Here is a 21,180-nt window from a genome sequence, read left to right as displayed (position 1 = left end):
TTCTCAAGGATTTTTGCCTTTGATTATATTTCATTCCTACAGGCTTAAATACTGTCCTGTTGTAACAAGTTAATGGTCAAACAAAAAAAATCACCATTTCTATGATGCTATCAATTTTCTGGGCAGCACAGAGTCTTTCAAAGTAGCAGTATTTTGTCAAATCAGTTTTCTCTCAGTACCTAAAATATAATTTTTTATTCTGGAAACTCCTAGATGAGTATATTTAATGTTATGCACAAAACCAAATCTTGCTTATGCATAAAGGCTTGTGTGATCTGGCTGTGCTTTGCTGTCAGGTGTGTTATATAACTGCTCTATATTAATTATTAAATCCTTTATTATTTAGAGTAATTATAATTTAATGGCTGTAGCTTTCCAGGAGAGGTGTTTTTCTTCAATTAATGCAGGCTTGTTCTCTGTAGCTATTCAAACTCCCAATGAAGAAGTAAAAGGAAAAAATAATCAGAACTTAAAATGAGCATAACATACTTTAGGAACATTTTGAAGCAATCATTAAAAATAAAATGATGGGCTATCACTTCAAAACTCTTCTACGTAACTTAATCAGTCTTCTAAACCAGTTTCTTTGCTGTTAGTAAAATGCGTGTTGTTCCTAATTAGTATTAAGAGGAGATTACTGTTGGTTCTTTTTCCTCCTTTCTGTTTTTTTCCAGCAGATTAGTAATACAACGAGATTACTAAAAACAAGTTAAAGCAAGCAGAGGTTCACTGAAGTAGCAGGAAAATGGAGTTATTTCTCTGGAACTCTGACTTTTAATAAGTTCCAGTTGGAGTGTGTTTCATTCCTCTTGATTACAAGAACAGTTTACAGGTTAAAAAAAAATATGTAATCAAACCAAAATAGTTTTCTGAATGAGCTTTCTTTTGCAAATATTATTCTTTTTTTTCCTTGAAGTTTTAACACCATCAGATTTTAAAAGAAAAACAGAGTAATAGTAGTGGTGATAAATTTTGAATTTTAAGACTAGAATGTACTACCAAATGTACTGGTAGTAACTGGCGGAAGCCAAACAGCATCACCAATGTGAAACTACATATAGCAGGATGAGTTAAATTCTGATTTGACTATTACTATCACATGATTTTTCAGAACTCTTTCAGCCTCATCCTGACATACAATTCACATACACTTATTTCCACCACCACTATCCCCCCAAAAAACCCAACAAAACAAAACAAAAGATGTCAAATGGGATTTCATAAAGTGAGAAATATCATTGTAGGTGCCTATAGGGCTAGGTGGGTACACAGAACATTTCAAATGCTGTTTTTTGAAAACCCACCAGTTCTTTGGTAGATCACCAATCTCCCATCAGAGGATCCATTTTCTCTATCTGACTCTTAGAGCCTGTGAAAACTGGGTAGGATATGGTCAGGTTTTCTAGCTGCCAGTATTTCACACAGAGTTTTCACACCTTCCAGTGCCTTAGGACATGAGGGCTACACAGCATCACCACCTGCACTACTCAGACCATGCCCCAGGCTTTAAGTTCCTTAGAAATATGGTTATGGCCTCACAGCACCCCTCCTCCTGGTGGGCACCCTAAACTTTCCAAACTTGCCAGGTAGCCTCTTGGGGGTCAAAAAGACAGGCAAGAAACAGACTTTGAAGAGGAGTTTCCCAGCAGCCACTTTTGCTTGCAAAAACACTCAAAGCAGCACTCCCAAGAACATTTTTTCTGCCCCTGTGAATTGTGAGATTCTTGGCTTTGTTGGTCATCCTGGCCATGTGTAATGTTTTCTGTTTGCTTGCTCCCTGGTGTGCCATCCCTAAATGTAGCAGTGACAAGCTGATCCCTGGTGGGGAGCATATTCCTAGAGGACAAAGAAATACAATCTGTGATCCCGTGTGGCTCTCAGCCCCAAGCCAGGCTTCTGCAAGAGCTGAATGTCAGGGGAGGGCTAGAGCTTTAAAGGATCAGTGTCTGTGGCTTACAATGGCTCTTTGAGTGACAACTCTCTTGTTCATCTTAGCAGAAGAAGCTGGAAGAGTGATCTAGGGGAGCATCACCACTTCTGTGGCTTTATAGTCTCCCCGATATCTTGGCAAGGGATCACATGCAGGTGATTACACAAGTGGACTCTTTGTTGTTCTAGTTTCTTTTTGTCTGGAATGCTGCCCCTACTCTTCCTGAATAAAGAACCTGGAATAAACCAGCCTGGATGAGTCAAAACTGGAAGTTTCTGTACAAATTGCAAGACAGAAAAGAGCATAGAATGTGCAGCTTTGTATGTGTTCAATGCTGCCTCAGCTACCTTATTTTGTATCTTAGGATGAGTGCAGTGGGAATTCTGCCTTTGCGTTTGACCCTGAATCGTGAGGAAGATATTCAAAGCTCTTTATGTGTGACAGTGTTTTCACAGGCCACCTGGTGTAATGGCAAGAGTGGATATTCAGGGACATAGTGAGTAGTTCAGATCCAACACTCACACACAGCAGCTGGTGCTCTCTTCCCAGCTCAGGCATGGTAATTGCAATACTCCAACCTCCAAATAGTGCACTCTTAACTCTGAAAAAGTTTAAGGATGCAGTATGTAAGGAAGAAGCCAGAGCATCTTGTTCTCTGACCTCTCAGCTGGAGCAGACCAGGCACAGCCTGCTGTGAGGCTGCTCAGCATGTGCTGAGCCCTCCCCTCCCAGGGAAGGGGAAGCACAGCCCTAACAGATGGCCAGGGAAGGCCCTGATCATGTCATCGTAGGTATGCGTCCAAATGTGCCATAAAGGAGCCTTTGTTTTGTCCCTGCTTTGTGTGAGATAACTGGAAAGCAGGCAAGCCTTGCTAAGCAGAGGGAAAACACCCTTTTTGGGAGGCATTCAGTCATTTTGTCACGTCTGTGCCATATCTGGCTCCGTGCTCTGCTCCTGTCCTCTGGCCAAGGGTGTATCCTCTGCGGTGGGGGACATTTTTATTTCCGTCACGTTATGCATTTGAATTTGGCTATTGTATCAGTTAGAAGGGGCAGCCCAGCTCTCAAAACGAGGACTGCATCATGCAGCTTGCTCTGTGTGTCTGAGCAGCCCCAAAAACATGGTGGCAGGGACTTGGTGGCACTGTTCAAGTCAGCCGAAGTGGGGCTGCTGTCAGTGGTCGTGATGTACATCACTGCTCTGAAGAGAAAAGCCTGTCTGGGGAAAGTCATCCAAGGAGTCCTAAGAAGGAAATGATTTGTGAGGTTTTTTAAATTTGTTTTCTCAACTGCAAAAAAATAAGCAATACTCTACATGAAATTGAATTTAAAATGTCAGTAATTTAGGTAAGTAAACATTTCTTTTGAGCACAAGAAAATTAAATTAAATGCTAGAATATTAAGCATACCAGAGGAGGAAAAGGTCACCCTAATCTTCTGTCTGATTCAACCAGAGTGTGCAGCTGGACTGGAGTCAGGGTCATCCAGGTCCCTGTGCTGTCTCTCTTGTCAGGGCATCCCCTGCTGGTGGACAGTCATATCTTCTGTTAGGTTTGTATAGAAAGCTTAACTGCTGAGCCAGGAGGTGGAAGCCAGGGTTAGGTCTTGGGTGTCTTGCATTTCCCACCTACAAAAGCATTTTAACCTGGTGAGTCTAAAAAGACTGCCAGCAGTACCATTCCCAGTCTTTTCTTCACTAAACGACCATTCTTGGTAAATTTTACTTAAGTTCACAAGAAACTTTTGAGTCATCTAAAATATTCTCTAGTAATTTGGTAAGGACTCAAGTCTTTAATTTGCCAGACTCTCCTGATTTTGCACACTGTGCCTACTCAAACTCAGTTTCCCAGGCATCAGAGAGTGCCTAAATCACATTTATTCCCCTTATAAAAGAGATACAGAAACACTGCTGCCCTGTCATCTTGAGTTTCTTTGGAATTCTCATAGATTGTCACAATGAATATGCTGCCATCCTATGGTTTGCTGTCCCTTATCTTTGAATCAGTACAGTATCATGGTATATCTTGAATTGTGTCTCATGGTCTCTGACATTTCAGCACTCTGTACTCAGTCTCAAGAGGCAGCAAAATGTGGCCACAACCTCTCTCCCTGGTGCCTCCACCTCCTGCGCAGTCCTGGCTTCGGTTGTCCCTCTCCCAGAGAGACTCTGACAGATGGAGCTGCTGCTGGGCCCTGGGTTGCTGCCAGAGGGCCTTCTCTGCAGATCAGTGGCACAATATCCAAACTTGTCACTGCCTGGATGGCCCTTCAAACCCAGGAAGCTCCTGGGAAGTCTCCTGGGAAGCCAGCCCAAGTCTGTATGTTTGCACAGTTTGGATTCCTAGCCACACCCACTGTAGAAAATGAACTAGTGTATGAGTAAAGGTACTTAAAGGGGCATTAGAATTAATAGAGTTATATTATTATTTAATAAACTAGTAAATTCCTCATGGTGGCTCCCTGTAGTTTTGCATGTGCAATGTTATTTCCCACTGTAAATTCTGAGCCAAGAGAAGCAGATTGATTCTGGACTCCACTAGGAAGAGGTGATTCCAACTGACAAGTGAAAAATCAGTTTATGTGTGTAGACCATAGTTAAAAACGTGTATACTTAGACTCTGGGGATACTGTATGAATTTGAAGAATAATTTCTTATGCAGATAAACTGTCAGAATCATGAGGACTTTCATTCTAATAAAAGTTAATCAAATAATAAAAGAGGATGAGCAATAGAATAGGAAAACCTGGATGGAGATGTTGCAGTTGTTACATATGCATGTATCCCAAGAAATAATAATACCTTACCTATTTCAGTATTTTTTTTTATCTGTTGACAACTTAATGGAGTTAAAAATAACTCTAATTAATGATGTATGTTTCAGTGGTTATACAGTTTGATTATTATTCTCAGTTAATATTTTATTTTAGGAGTATTAAAGAAAAAAAAAGTGTGATCTCGTATACAACCTTATTTCAAACTATCAAGGAATCCATTAAGCACCCTAAGAAACAAGAACTTCTTTTTAGAAGAGCTAATGTAAGCTCTGTACTTTTGCTTTATAACAACAGTCATTATAACAGTCATGGATAATCTGCCTTCATTATTGTGTATTTGTTTATACCTTTCATAGTTTCCTGAATGAAAGGTATAATGATGGTCTTAGCAATTCAGATTTTAAGAAGTAATTGTTTTGAACTCAAAGTCATTATTTTTAATTTCATTGTATTTCTCTTTGATACGTAACACATTCACATAAACTATATTACTAAATTTCTGTGCAAAGCTAGAAGCCATTCTAACAAGCAAAACAGGAAACGGGAGATGTATAATCAGGAAAGTAAAAACAAGTGTTAAAAATAATCAGTAAAATTTCTTTTTATAAGCTTTTAAAAATGCAGATGCTTGAACATTTTATGGAAAAATCTTCACAAGCTATAACACTAGTACATTTTTTATGAGTTCAGGATACTTAATAAGATTTCATGTGCTGCTTGCTCTCTTGCTTGCTGTGTTTTGCTGGCTAAATAGCCTTACTAACATACTGAACTAAGCCCAGGGTTAAGATTTCTTAGATATATATATCCTGCTTTCATAACTCAGGATTTCCTGTGTGTTGTGTGCAGTGTAATCCAGGATTTCAGAAATAAAACACAAGAACTTGAAATGAAGGAAATAATTCTGAATGAGTTAAAGATGAAGGTAATATATCTTTGGGCAACACAGATTATTTAACTCTAATTACAAGGGTAAAAACTGTGGTAATTCAAATCCTTACAAAGGTAACATTTTTCTTCCTTGATTCTTTCTTTTTTGGAATCTTCTACTGAAGAGTAATCTTCTGTCTGACCTGACATTTTCTACCTATTTGAATTGTGATTGTTCATCTCAGCATTTCTGTCCTTAAACAAAGAATTTGGGGTCTATAAGTAGATAGTAATTAATGAAAAAGGCTTTGCTCATTCATTCTTTATAAGCTTCTCTTAGATTTTTGGTTGGTTGGTTTTGTTTTATTTTAAATTGGAACTTTCTGGTGTGTGATAAGGATAACTGAAAAGCTTCCCACTCCTGTTTGACAAGGATATATTACAGAAGTTAAGATGACATTAATTTGCTGAGGGTTTCTACAGGATCCATGATGTGAAATGTTCCTGTATTTATTCTGAAGGAAATTAGCTTTCATGACACTTGCTTTAATTTAGTAATATAAAGGCATTTAAAAACAGCATTTCCAGCTTTTGTGCTAGATCATTATTTTGTGAAACAGCTTTCAAAATGAGTGACACATAGTTGAGACACGTTAGAAGAGACTTTTCAGGCACTTTGCACAGGAGTCACTGAAACACAGGGACTGTTCTCAGACTTGCCATCAGTTTGCAATCTCTAGCTTAGGTTTTTCACTGCTTGTGTTCAGCCCATCTTCATTCCTGGGACTTGTTCTCTGAACACATTGGTCACAGGACTGCTGTTGCTCAGTGTGGTACTTCAGTTCCTCAGGAGCCTTCACAGGAGGCAATAGAAGGAATGAGAAAGAAGAGCTAAAGCCTGTCAGTGACAAATGACCGCTAGGCGACTGACAGTTTAAAGTGCTAAAGAAGTGCTTTAAAAAGGAATGTGAAGAAGCCAAACTGGAGCAAGGCAAGCCTCAGATCACCACAGTGCAGCAGTGTCCATGCACCCTTTCCTGCGTCTCTGGATGCAATGTGTCAATGAGTTGCCAATCACTTGTGAATGGTGAATATTCGGATTGTTTAGATGTGTCTTTGAAAGTGTGAGTTCTTGTGCAGTGGCATGATTTTTTATTCATATCTAGAAGATTGATTTAAAAATTCTTGAGAGATCTGATGAGTAAATATTTCACACAGCTGCCAGCAGTCCTGCTTGGCTGTGGTGAATGGATGAGGAACAATGTGCAAGATTTGAATGTTTCCATTGTAGGACAAGGTTTAATAATATTGGATCCTGAGGTAGGCTGCTAAGGGCTGAATATGCAGCAAGATTTTCTAAGGTACTAAGCATCTAATCACTCCTACTGAATTATGGTGGTTAAGCAAGGAGGGCAGCTGACAAAGAGTGGGAGAAGGGATTGTTAAACTGATGTCAGAGTAAGGTTTTCAGGGAGTATCATGATCATTTCCTGAGTATATATATTTATATATATTTTTTATATATATATATATGTATTTCATAAACTTTTCAAGGAGGAGTCATGGAGGCAGCACCTTATGCAGGGATGTTTTTTCAGGACAAACTAAGGCCTAAATATTGTATTTCAGATATAGGGGTTTTTTTATGCTGCTTCTAAGTTGAAAAAAAACACAAGTGTCCTTTAGATGTGAAACCTCAGTGACCCTCAGCTTACCTTGAGAATAGTTCATGGTAAGTTTATTAAACATTGTCCTGGGCTGCGTCAAAAGAAGGGTAGCCAGCATGTCAAGGGAAGGGGATTTTCTCCCTTTACTCAGCTCTCATGAGACCCCACCTGGAGTATTGTGTCCAGTTCTGGAGCCCCCAGCATAATAAGGACATGGAGCTTCTGGAAAAAGTCCAGAGGAGGGCCACAAAGATAATCCAAGGGCTGAAGCACCTTTCTTAGGAAGACAGTCTGGGAGAATTGAGGCTGTTCAGCCTGGAGAAGAGAAGGCTCCAGGGGGACCTCATAGCAGCCTTCCATTCTCTGAAAGGCACCTATGGGAAAGCTGGGTGGGACTTTTTTCAAGGGCTTCTTGTAAGGAAAGGACAGGGGATAAAGGATCAAAACTGGAAGAGTGGAGATTTAGGTTAGACATTAGGAGGAAATTCTTTAGTGTGAGGGTGGTGAGACACTGGAACAGGTTGCCCAGCAAAGCTGTGGAAGCCTTGTCCATGAAGTGTTCAAGGCAGGCTGCATGGGGCTTTGAGCAACCTGGTCTAGTGGGAGGTGTCCCAGGGGGGTTGGAACTAGAAGATCTTTAAGGTCCCTTGCAACTCAAACCATTCTATGATTCTGTGAATCTATAGTGTAACCATGTTTATATTCGCTTAACTGCACCACCACTAGGGTTATTTGTGCCATTTCAATCAGACTGACATACTTGAAGGTGCTATAAGCTTTAGATATAAACAGCCTTAGTGTTATTTGGAGCTAGCTGAGGTTGTCTACATAGAGGAAAACAAGAAAATCCCTGTCCCATCTCGTATGCGTTCCAAGTATTTCCTCTCATTCTTAAAACATCTCCCAGTAGATATTATCTTCATGAAGTGTGAATAAGTACACTTATAAAAATGTAGCAGAAACAGAAATTATTACATAGAGTGAAAGAAAGTGAAACTTAGCGTCGTCTCATCGGAAAATTCTCAGTGTAAGTGGTTATCGGTCACACAGGCAATCACAACACTGTCATGCATTTTGATAAGTTTGTTTTACTCAGCTGATGGCAGTTTCAGGATTATTTTTGCTTTTATTCAATAGGAACATGTAACTACATAATATGCAATTAAAAATCTATTGTATTAACTTTGTGAAATATGGTCCAATTAATGTAATGGTAGGGTATCAATTTCTCTAGAGTTGCTTCAAGTGGGCTATGAATTTCTGTAATAAATATGTAGAAGAAAACATTTTGATTCACCTTTAAGAGCAGTTATTCGTTGGTAGAAGGATTTAATCTTGGCCATATCAGTAATGTATTCTGTGACAAGGAATGACTAGTATCAGTTGTTTATAATTCTGTTAAATAGGCATAGTTTTCACTGACATATTTCTGGGGCAATTTTCTTTGGGTTCATTACTTTTCATACTTTTCTGTTCCTATGTGAAAGATTCAAGTTCTAAAATCACACCATTCCTATCCTGGTTTAGACAAAACATCTCACAAAACAAGTCTTTTTCCCTTTGTATTTTTCTTCTACATTTAAACCTGAGCAGGGGGGTTTCAATACAATCTGTCCATCACAAGTACAGAAAGATCAAGTTAAAAATAATGAAAGCACTACAGAAAGAAGACAACATTTTCTTCTGAAAATTATGTAAAGCACTATTTGTGTATTTATTTGAAGGAGTTCCACTTGCTCCTATCCTTTTGTTGCTGAACACACAGAGATTTTGACAGATATGAGCTACATTATACAAACAATATAATGACTTGAATAATTCAGAATTTCAAAAGGGAACTCAAAGTCATGGCATATAGAAAAGTAGAGCTTGCAGTTCCATGCTTAGCTATTCTGGCCTGTGCAGGAGAGCAGAGAGACATACTGCTGCCTCCTTCCTTCCTTTAACTAATATTAGGAGATGAGTTGGTCACTAATCACCACTTTTATGTTGGGAAATGAAAACCCAACAGCTGTAGTTGTACTTGTTGCTGGGAATAGAAAAGAGCCCAAAGACTGTGTCTCCTCCTCAGCACCCCTGTAATCACACTGTGATATAGATACTATATCTTTCCTCTCTAAAAAATCATAGACTACTGCCCACGATTTAATCAAATATCTTTATGGCTTTTCTTGTCTTTGTTGAACCTTGACATGCACTCTACAAGCTGTCCTTTGCCAATTTGAAGGGACAAGGCATTGATAATACAGTTCCTAGGTACTAAACACTTCTATTTTTTTTCATACTCTGGGGTTTCTAAATCAAAATAGTCTTCAGCTCAGCCCACCGTGGGCCAAGCTCCATTCCTACAAGGGCTAGTTCCTGGTACATGGGCTAGCTAGCTGTAGGCTACCCCATCTATATTGTGCTACATTGCAGTTACCTTCATAGGCACATTCCCAGTGTTTCTTCATCTACAAAGGAAGCCGTATAAGAATTTATAAATGTTGAAAGGAATGGCATGTTGAAGGGTATGTCACATGAGGCGATCACAGAAGAAGATTCTCAGTTGAAGTACCTTAATCAGTGAGACCACAGATTTATGTAATTTGTGTATGCTTACCCACCTCTTATGTGCTTCTCACATCTAATCTAGTCCCAATAAGTGCTCCACACAGAAATGTTTGTGGAGCAATCACTCCTTTCTCTTTGTTGATCACCAGAGCTATCGGGTTTAGGCTGTTGCTGTGAAGTTGCAGCTACGTTAAGGTGCATATTCGGTCTAAGTAGATGCTGGCACCTAATGTGCTAAGTGTATGTTGGTATGAATTCTGTTGTCATTCTCTCTGGGTTGTGTTTAATGTTTTAGATCTTCAGGTAACAGCTATTGTACTACAAATACAGCTGGAAGTGAATTGGTTCAAGTTTTAGCAGTAACCGTTTTAGCTTTTAGATGACGACTGGGAAGATCTCATTGCTTAAGACTGCAAAGTGTTTGTGCATATATCTATTTCACAGAGAATTTTCTGCAAGTGATGGAAAGTACAACCTTACATTTACTCCTAAGAGAATGTTATTCTGTGTGGATGGGCTTTGTGAAACTGCTGCTACAGACCAGGGGGGTGTGCTTTTATTCAAAACTAGTCTTGGGGCCCCAGAAGTGGATCATGCTCATGTGAAAGACAAATCTATTTTCAGTACTGCAAATTTCAGCTTTTGATGGCAATATAGGAAATACTCAGGTATCTCTGCCAGATTTTCAGCCTGGTCTACAATTCTGCGTAAATAATTTTAACAAAAAAAGTGTGGTTTATATAAGAAAAACTCTTGCCTCCTATGAGTTCTCAGATTAGTATTAATCAGCCTGCAGATTTTACTAAAATGGAGCTAGCTGCTTCTTTCAGCAGAGCTGAACAGGCACAATCACTTTGAGTGAGAAAGGAGGAAAGGTTAATGTGGAGCTGTTGGGTGAAATACAGTCTTTTCAAATTTGCCATCTAGTTCAAGATCATCAGCTCCCAAAATCAGTGTCATGAATCGGGTCATGAGCTCAGAATTTAAATGTAAATTGGGTTGTGCATGCCCAGACATAGAGGCCTGAAAGGAAATCTTTGGCTTTGCTGAGCCCGCTCATCAAAGTAAACTTTAGCCCGTGTACCTGTGTTTTAGAAGTCTCTGATCAAAATATAAAAGTTTTAGCATAAGAGTGATAATTTAGTAAGTTTCTGCACTTCTAAGCAGTACCAAATCCCCAGCAGTAATAGCAGAAATTAATTGGTGCCAGATGTCATCAGAAGAGTGGGACAGATGTGTGCCGCGGTTCCAGCTATAGTGCCAGTGCAGCAGCCAAACAAATGTCGCTCCTGTGTATCTGCATTATTCTGTTCCTTTAGGTAGATGAAGACCATATATGTGCTGTTAGTCCAAAAATAGCAGATGAGTGTAACAGCTAAATTTTAGCTGAAGTGCACATTAGTTTTAATTATATAACATAGTATGTTTTGCAGTCAGGGTACTAATGAGTTGCTAATTCCCAGTCAGACTAAGAGATTAGGTTCCCAGTGTATCTATTAACTAGACAGTCTACACCATATAGGCTGGAGCCTGCCACTATGACTCCTTTGGGAAATACTTCACAAATCAAGACGTCCTAGTTGTTTAAATGTGAGTGGAACATGTAATTTAGCCATATCTGTTCTTTCAGCAAAATATTCTACACAGTGTGAGTGTGTGGTCTTTAAACTCGAGATGTCTATGCCCAGTAACAATTCCCCGACTGTGTAAATGAGTTCTTAAAAATCAGAAATATTTCTTTTAATGATGTTAGCTGTCTGGCATTCTGCTTTAATAATTCATGCATTTCAGGCATATTTCTTTCCTTTTGACGTACTGTCAAAAAAGAAAGCAAAAGCAGTTAAATAATTGAGAGCATGTGAACTGCCATAAACAATCACTCTTGTTTCTTTCTCTGCAGAAAGAAAGGAAGTCAAAGTGGGAGAGTATAATGCTGTGGCTGACACACTGGAAATGATCAACAACAGCATCAGGTTCCAAGGTATGACAGAAAACTGGAAAGAGGTACAGGAATGACATAGAGAGCTGTATGTAGTTTGCAAGAATGCATACTGTTAAAGACTTGCTTTAGGATTTTTCATTTCAGAAATGTTACTGTGAAGAGAGCCAAGCTGGGCTTAAAAAAACCCACGAGAATTCTGGAAAAAAACTCAAAAATTCATGCATTTCAGGCATATTTCTTTCCTTTTGACGTACTGTCAAAAAAGAAAGCAAAAGCAGTTAAATAATTGAGAGCATGTGAACTGCCATAAACAATCACTCTTGTTTCTTTCTCTGCAGAAAGAAAGGAAGTCAAAGTGGGAGAGTATAATGCTGTGGCTGACACACTGGAAATGATCAACAACAGCATCAGGTTCCAAGGTATGACAGAAAACTGGAAAGAGGTACAGGAATGACATAGAGAGCTGTATGTAGTTTGCAAGAATGCATACTGTTAAAGACTTGCTTTAGGATTTTTCATTTCAGAAATGTTACTGTGAAGAGAGCCAAGCTGGGCTTAAAAAAACCCACGAGAATTCTGGAAAAAAACTCAAAAAGCACAACATTTTGATAATGTAAAAAAAAAAAAAAAAATACTAACAAGAGAACAATAATTAATTATATTAGAAGCAATAGAATCAAACAACCATTTCACGAATAAGAAAAATAAGTTGTATAGAATCACTGGTTGTTTCTATTAATAAATACAAATCATCATTATACTCTGCATATTGTAGATACTGGAAGCAGGAAGTTTTTTCTTTTATATTAGTTCTTTTAATTCAGACGTGCTTTTTTGCTACCTGTTGCCTAATTTTTTGCAGTGTCATGCACCGTAAATGCATGTACTGAGGTGAAAAGGGAAAAGGGGGAAATCTCAGGTTCTTTTCTCCAATACCAAGTCAGAAACCCCCTTGACTGTCACTTTATTTTGATCATCTGAAAGGAAATGTCTTTTGCAGAAATGCTGAACAAAAAGACCAAAAGATAGCGAGTTTCTGTTGTCTGAATTGTTTCAGTTTAACTGGTAAAGATAATGCTATTTTATTGTGTAAAACCTTGACACTCCTTCGGGGTGCAAAGCAGAAGAGTGGACATGAAACGTAGCTATGGCAGCTGCTAGTCAGTTATAGCCCTGTCATCAGAGGGTCCACAGAGCTCTGCCTGTGCAGCCATTGTCTGAAATGAAGCTGCTTTGGCTGGTGTGCTTGTTCTCACAGGCCCACAGAGGACAGGCTGTGGCAATGTAGGGAACACAAATCCCTTTCTGAAGGAAGACAGTGTTGCAAAAGGCCTTTTGCCAATCTGCTGCAACAAGATAAAAATGTAGTACGCAGATAAATTAGAGTGCAGGAAGTAGGGGATGCAGAGTGTTATTGAAGCTGTTGGAAAGTAATTCTTCTCATTAAACCAAGAAGCCTTTAATTAGTGGGAGCTGACTGTTTCTCAAGCACGTAGCTTTAAACATAGTTTCTAACTTCAGACATTCAAGTCAACATCTGCAGGGATTTGCTAAGTGGGTCTGGCACTGTAAAACCTTTGCTGTGCATTTTTCCATATTACTTTATTCTGTAGATTCCCAAGGGCACTAACGACCCTGCACACCTAACCTTCCTTCCTGGGCTTCCCCTACCCTGTGGCAACCCTGGTCCCCATTTCAGTCCCCCGAGGCCATCAGTCCCTGCCCCAGTGATGCCCCATCAAGGCTGGGGCGGGTACCCAGACAGGCAATTTGAATCTGTCCTGCTGATAATGACAGTGTGCTGAGAAACCATGCCCTCTGTTTTCTGCTCATTGCTCTGTCACTTTTTTTCAGGAAAGCGTAACCTTCTGGAAAACTTCATGGTCACAGTATGCATTTTAGTGTTTATTTACTCTTTTAGATGAGGATAGTTAGCATTTAATTTACTGGGTTCTGCAGTAGAGTTTTATTGTGTGTTTTCTTCCAAAGATGATGTTTACCTACTCCAGAAATATAAACCTCCTTGTCGATTGATGTCATTAACATATGTCAAATTCAATTACTTTCTGAGCTCCTGGTGTTTTTAACAGTAGATAAATCTTCTAAATTAAAGTATAGTAGTGAGGAGAGTACTGTATTTTCTTACAGAAATTCAACATCTGGCTAACTTTAGCCTATTTTTTTTCTTCTTGTTATTCTAGGACTGGAGCCTCCAAAGGACAAAACAATTATACAAGAGGAGCTACGCAAGATCTCTCTGCCTCTCTACAGCATCCTCTCAGCCCTCACCATCCTAGGAATGATAATGGCCAGTGCTTTCCTGTTCTTTAATATCAAAAACAGAAATCAGAAGTAAGGCATTTGCGTTACTTCTATCACTACCTCTTTCATATTTAAATGCCATCTTCGTAGAGTCTGTCATCAATAGATATATGTATAATATACATGTGTATCTATGTAAGAAAAATGTTAAAGCTGTGAAAAAATATTTTAGAACAATTTCATTGAAATCACTGTGTAATATATTCACACTGAAACAGATTGTCTGGTAAAACAAGTTCTTTTATACTGTCTGGAAAGTGTTTGTTGTTTTTTTCAAATTATGTTTGACTGCCTGCTATTAGCATTAATTCTAGCTACTTAATCCATCAGTAAAACAGGACATCTTTTTACTACACATTAAGAAACCTGAAACACTGCCAGACCTTATAAAACAGCAAGTAATGTGCATGCCTATAGATTTCACAGTGTTCTATAAGAAATGTTTTCTGTTTGCCTGGTTACAAAAAGCTCTTCTTTATTGCTATAATAGCCTGGCAGTAATATTTTCCTCTTTAATGCACTATCACCTTTTGTCCGTAGACTAATAAAGATGTCCAGTCCCTACATGAACAACCTTATTATCCTTGGAGGGATGCTTTCTTATGCATCTATTTTTCTTTTTGGTCTTGATGGATCCTTTGTCTCCGAAAAGACATTTGAGACACTTTGCACAGTAAGTAATTCCATATATTCTAGTTGAAGATAGTCTTACAGGAAGCTCTGAGAGAAATGCAAACAGAAGAGTTCAGTATCTGGATGTCTCATTCCATTTAATCACTGATGCTCTTAGTTCTTTCTTGGGATATTTTCTGGGACCAAATTCTGAAACATGTGCAAAGCTACATTATTATTAGTGAAAGCTTCAGATGCATTGGGATTTGGCCTCAGACTAAAAGGGTAGATTTGCTTTTTTTCTTGAAACTGTATCTCTGAAGATGATTTATTAAAGGTTGTGTTCATAGCATGACAGCTAGTAATATATGTGAAGCTACTATGTTTTCTTTATAGATTCCACATTATTTTATACTTCATGACTGCTGCTTTCTGGGTCTATTTACTTAGTCTTTTTGGCTGAATCTCCATAGACATCTATTACTATTTCCAGGCTACGCTATAAACTCACACACATATATATGTACACATCCGTGTACAATATATTCTAGTTTAATTGAAACAAGCAGTTCTGAGACCAGATTAATTATGTTCACCTAAAAGCTGGTAATGTCTTAGTTGCTCACTGTAATAAGGATATTTCTGCAATTTAGATTTGCTGCATGAACTGACAAGGGGTTTTGTCAACAATTGCTTTTTCACTAGTATTAGAACCTGACTGTACACTGCAACCAGGCACCACTTCTGGCTACAGTGTATTTTCCACTCCAGTGTTAGCAGAATTTGTGTGACCAATACCAGATTTATTATGTAGAAGCTAGGCTTCTGTGCAAAATCTTGCATCATAGAATCACAGAATCACAGAATCATAGAATAAGGTTGGAAGGGACCTTAAAGACCATCTAGTTCCAAACACTGTGCTATGAGCCGGGAACCCCACCACTAGACCAGGCTGCACAAAACCATCCAACCTGGCCTTAAAAACCTCCAGGGAGGGGGCATCAATAACTTCTCTGGGCAACCTGTTCCAGTTACTCACCACCCTTATAGTGAAGAATTTCTTCCTAATATCTAACCTAAATCTCCACTCTTTCAGTTTAAAACCATTACCCCTTGTCCTATCACTATCTTCTCTGTTGAAAATCCCCTGCCCAGCTTTCCTGTAGCCCCTTCAGGCACTGGAAGGGCACTATAAGGTCTTCCAGGAGCCTTCTCTTTTCCAGGCTGAACAGCCCAAAATCTCTCAGCCTGTCTTCATAGCAGACAGCAGGTTGAGCTTTATTCCTTTTCCCTTTCAAATCTAGTTTAAAGCTCTGGCAATGAGCTTTATTGTCAATATTGCTTTGTCATGAATTGTCTCATAGAAATCCTGCTTTGGCAACAAACTGGAAAGCTTTAAAATGTGAGGACCAAAGACTTTGTCATACTGTTGCCTATGGTAGTCTTCTACTTTTGTTGGTGCATCTTTACAATCATTAGTATTAGCTTATGCACTCAACCCTTTAAAACAGAGGATTCCAAACAAAATTCTGGAAGCAGCCTGACTTACAGAGGCCTTTCCAAAGAAGGGTAAGAACTTTACTGCAAGGTAATTTCTTCAAAAATTATAGAAACAGCATGTAAATTTACCAAGTATTTTCTCCTCAGAAAATCCCAAGATTATGATTGGTCCATTCCCTAAGAACACCAGATTTACTCAGGAGTTATCCTCACTATGTTTCATCCTTCTTCAGGTCTCTAGAAAGATGCAGTTCACAACACCTTTGTTTAGGAGTCTGAATTTCTCATGTTATCACTGGAGAGAGAGGAACTTTAGTTCCAGAGAATTCAAAGCATGAGAGTTGGATACCTAAAGCTAGATGGTGCAGATATTTCCCAATATTTAAACTGAAAACCTCCATACTGACTAGAATAATTATAGAAGTGAAATGTCACTTGTCTTGTTCAGTGATATGATTTCAAAACACCAGAGACATTTCAAGATGTACTAGAACATATAGTATAGATGAACATACAGGATTTTCTGGGAAAATACATAGAGCCTGGACACAGCTATATTTTAGATGCCTGAACTAAATTAGCAGGGGGAAGAAAAAAAAAAAAAAGAGAGAGGGAAAGAATGCCCAGTGCAATTCTCTATATAATTAGTAGAAAGTGTTGCCTCAAAGATTTCAAAAGGAAGTGATCATCTCTCCCAAACTAAGTATATAATTCTGACTACATAGGGAACAATAGGAAGTGGGAGAAGCCAGCATGCATTTGTTATCCAGTAATTATGTCCTTTTTTGTGAAGCAGCTTCTAATGGAGCAGAAGTGTCATTGGGAAGCCAGTAGTTTATATTGATCCCCATTCTTTTCTCACCCTCTGTTGCACAAGAATCCAGTGGTACGAGTTGCAAATTTTAGGTCCTCAAGTTTAGTCAGCCTTGAGGGACTTGCATTCAGAGCACCTGACTTCACTGCCAGGCTGTAGGTCACTGTATGACTGGGCTACAACCCTCCTGTTGAAGCAGCCAAGCACTGCTCTCTGCTCAACAGAAGGAAAGTGGGAACCAGAGGTACTTACCAGCACAGAGCTGTTCTAAGGAACAGGCTTCCATCCAGATTTAGCTATATAGAACTAAATTTAAGTCATTTAAATGTGAAACAGCTCAGCCTTAACTCAGAAAAACGAACCAATATCCAAAATCCTGTGCCTCTGAGCTAGGACATTTGAGCAGATTTTTCTCTAATTTGCTTCTCAAAATGTAACCGCTGGTATCACACTCTAAATGCAATAAAATTAGGTGAAGGCTGCTTTGTTCTGTCTTACCTTACATATCTCTCCTCTTTTTTCTGATTTCTATCAGTCACATTATGTTAAGTCTCTTTATCTGTCTTCCATAGTGAGAATGATTTAGACAGGCAGTTGAATAAGACAATTGCTTTACTTAACTGACCAATAAAAAAAAAAAAAAAAAAGAGTGGGAGAGAGTAGTGTCCTTTTAAAGCAAAATTTTTATTAAGGAGTATTGCCACATGACTTATACAGAGCTTTATTTTTAAAAAATACTGTCAGTTTTAGCCAATAGCCAGGTAACAGATGCTCTCTGTTACCCCCCACTGCCCTCCCAGGAGGGAATGAAGAAGAGGAATGAAGAAGAGAGACTAGAGAGTAGAGATTAGTTTAAAATTCCCATTTTATGTAAGACTATGACTTAGGCTTTAAAAGAAGCAGCTACAATGGAGAGTGATCAGAAAAAGCCGTTGAACCAAAAACATGAATATAACTGTAACAAATACATCTCAGGCATGGAGATGAGCCATGGCATTGAAGGGACAGATTTTTTTTGTGTGTAGGAAAGTGGAAATTTTAATTCAGCTTGTATAAGCATATGCAAAAGTAAAAAGCTCTCATTATTGTTACCCTTCTCTGGAGCTAAGTAATCACTCTCTTCGTGTCCATATTTCAAAAGAATTTTGATCTCACCAGAGTAGCAGTAGCACAGAATCACAGAATCCTAGGGGTTGGAAGGGACCTCGAAAGATCATCTAGTCCAACCCCCCCTGCCAGAGCAGGATCACCCAGAGCACATCACACAGGAACTCATCCAGGTGGGTTTTGAATGTCTCCAGTGAAGGAGACTCCACAGCCTCCCTGGGCAGCCTGTTCCAGTGCTCTGTCACTCAGTATATACACAACAGTAAGTTTATTTAATTAAGTATGTTATACATTGTCTCTGTTTAATTTTCTGATAATTTTTGACAACACTTTTTGAAAGTCCTTAAATACTCCTGAATCTACGCACAAAATTCAGAGATAATGGTTTCCAAATTTTAGGTATTGCATTCCAAAGTGACTGCGTGTGCTTCCTGACTTATCTTTACTGACTTTTTGACAACCTATATACGTATACATATGGCATATGTTTTATGCGCTAATATTCCAAGGACACTGAAACATGACTGAAAATTACAGCAGTAACACCTGAAAATGTAAAAGGATTTATTTGATAAGTTGTACCACTCTTTTCCACTGGCTATAGGAGGATGTGGTACGTAAGTCGATATGCTGAAGTACACAACCAAGTGTTAATTGTATTTGAGAGTCAGCAAAGCACTTTAAAGATATGGTCAAATAATTTGATGAGTCAGGGTATTATATAAGTCTTTGAAATTATATAGTGTTGACTGTGTGCTAAAGTGGGTAATAGTTCTCAAACTAAACTCATTTTTGTTTTGGTATGCCCGTTTTTTTTAATGGAAAATTGTTATGGTTTGACTCAGGATATGCAGTTAAACCAATGCTGATCCACTCCCCCTCCCACCCAGGTAGCAAAGGAGAGAGATAATGAAGGGAGAGAGACTTTCTGGATTGAAAATTAAACAGGACAGCTTAATTAAACACTAATTATAAAATATGTACCAATACATACAAATAAGGGCAGGAATGTGCAAACCCCCTGTCACCTCCCCTACCCCCAGCAACTCCCCCAGCATCTCCTGAGCTGTGAGCAGCTTTGAAATGTCCTGGAGCTGCTGGAGAGAGAGGCAGAGCAGACAGGAGCTGAGGGGAAAGCTGTGAGGGTCAGGAATGCACGGGCCTGGGGATCAGTGGTGATGGATAATGGAGTCCTCCCTGGGCACCAGCCATGGACAGAAGAGAAGGAAAAGGGAAGAAGAAGGGAGCTGACTTCCGTGATTCCTGAATTTATACCAAGAGCCATGTAAATATGGATGGAATACTTTGGTTCACCAATTTTGCCATATGTCTAGTCCACTCCTCCTCCCTACAGGAAGGTTGTAGATAAGAGTCTTCCACTACTTTAGTGTCTGAAGCAGCAAATCTGACATGTAGAGCAAAGTCTCCTTGGTCTCTCAGCAGTATCTATAAACATTTGGGCATTATCAGTTCACTGGCTGGAAAATTTGTGGCTAGTTTCAGCAAGTGTGCTGCTTTAAAGAGAGTTCACGGAAGAAAAAAAAAAAAAGTAAAAAGAAAATTTGCTTTATGCTGGCTCAAACCAGGACAACAATAATTACATTTAAATACAGTAAAAAAATGTGTTCTTATGGTAAGAATACAAAATACAGAATGTAGCATTATCTAGTAGTAAATTATTTTTCAGAATTAGAGGTTAGTTATCATACTGTGAAACTCTAGCTACATGGAATCAAATCTATTCAAAGCAGTGAATTCTGATGAAGTGGTCAGTGTATTATAGGACTGTTAGATCATGTCTGTCTTAATAGCAACTTTATTGCTTGTACAGAAAAAGGAAAAGCAATACAGTGTTTCATTAAATGGCTCTGTATGCCAAAGTAGAAAGTGCGTCAGATATGAGGGAGAGAGAGAAAATGAGAATTATCTATCTTTGTTTTTAATCTCAGAATTACCATGGTATCACAGCAAAGGAGAAGTTAGAAGTAAGGGTGTGAAGCAAGATGTGATGCCAACTGGAAAAATGCAAGCAAGTGGAAAAATAATTGAAAGCATTCATTATATGGAAGAGAGAGGCTCAAAATTAGCAGTGGCAGTGACATACCCTATGAATAGAGTTTAAGCTGACATGCTAAATAGAGATACTTAAAGTAGAGATAATCAGAGATATGATCATAACGTTTAGACTTCTGTAATATGTTCTACTGAGAATGTTGTGCTTTACATTCAAGATGAGGAATGTCTTTGCAAGTTGGAACTGCCATGGGATAAAATGGCCCAAAGAAGGAGCTTAGTCTCTTCTCTGTTATGCATCTCCCCAAAGTAGGTAAATAAAATATCCATATTCTCTGAATATAACTGATTACGTTGGGGCTGAAAAGAAGATTGGTGTCAGAAAGCCACCAGACTGAGCCAGAAAGGCTCAGTGTATAGACCTTATCTTCTCAAAGATGTACTTTTAAATGTGACTATTCACCTTTAATTGTATGCAGATCTTCAGAAGCTCTTAGATGTTTTTTGATAATATTATTCTTAATTATGGATTATGAAAATTTGAAATCTGAATCTGTGTCTTGTAGCAGTAGAAAAGAAAGGTTTTGTTCATTTTTACTAGTTTTTCATAGTCATATATATGGCCCCCTGAGAGAATAGCTAGGGAAGGTGGAACTGCATGGTTCACATTGCATCTTTTCTTGGGAAAACATGAGCCTGCATAAGGGGAGGATTGCAGGGTGATAGAAGGGGGAGAGACATCCTGAAAACTACATCAGAGACTAAAATGAGAGGCAGGTAGGAAAAGCCAGGTGTGAGAGGTTATGGATGGATTCCTAGGGATAGGGACAAGCTGCAGGATGAGGGGGATCTTCTGGTATTTGCTAAGAATTGAAATTTGTGGAGCTGGCTGAGAGCAGCTCTGGAAGCTGGGACTTGCCTTTAACAGTAAAGCAGGGAGAGGATTTATGAACCTTCTGTTTATTTGTTTGTTTCTGGTTTGTCTTCCCTTGTCACTTTGAGTTTTCTCTGTTTAACCGTTTTTCAAGGAACCAACAAAAAGGAAAAAGTCTGTGCAGGGCCACCTCAAAGCTGT

At 38.8% G+C, this 21,180-nt stretch overlaps 1 protein-coding gene across 1 annotated transcript in view; it reads left to right on the top strand.

Annotated features, from left to right (window-relative positions):
• Positions 1-21,180, top strand: part of GABBR2 (gamma-aminobutyric acid (GABA) B receptor, 2) — a 371,505-nt gene that overhangs the window by 191,215 nt on the left and 159,110 nt on the right. Inside the window, exons 9-11 of the mRNA XM_009996521.1 lie at positions 11,696-11,776; positions 13,939-14,089; positions 14,600-14,732. Of these exons, the coding sequence (XP_009994823.1) occupies positions 11,696-11,776; positions 13,939-14,089; positions 14,600-14,732 (365 nt within the window). The remainder of the gene's footprint in view (positions 1-11,695; positions 11,777-13,938; positions 14,090-14,599; positions 14,733-21,180) is intronic.

Source organism: Chaetura pelagica, unplaced genomic scaffold, assembly GCF_000747805.2.
Source record: "Chaetura pelagica isolate M959 unplaced genomic scaffold, ChaPel_1.0 scaffold82, whole genome shotgun sequence".
NCBI classification, from domain to species: domain Eukaryota; kingdom Metazoa; phylum Chordata; class Aves; order Apodiformes; family Apodidae; genus Chaetura; species Chaetura pelagica.
Note: the sequence above shows the minus strand (reverse complement) of the source record. Positions and strands in the feature narration are given on the sequence as shown.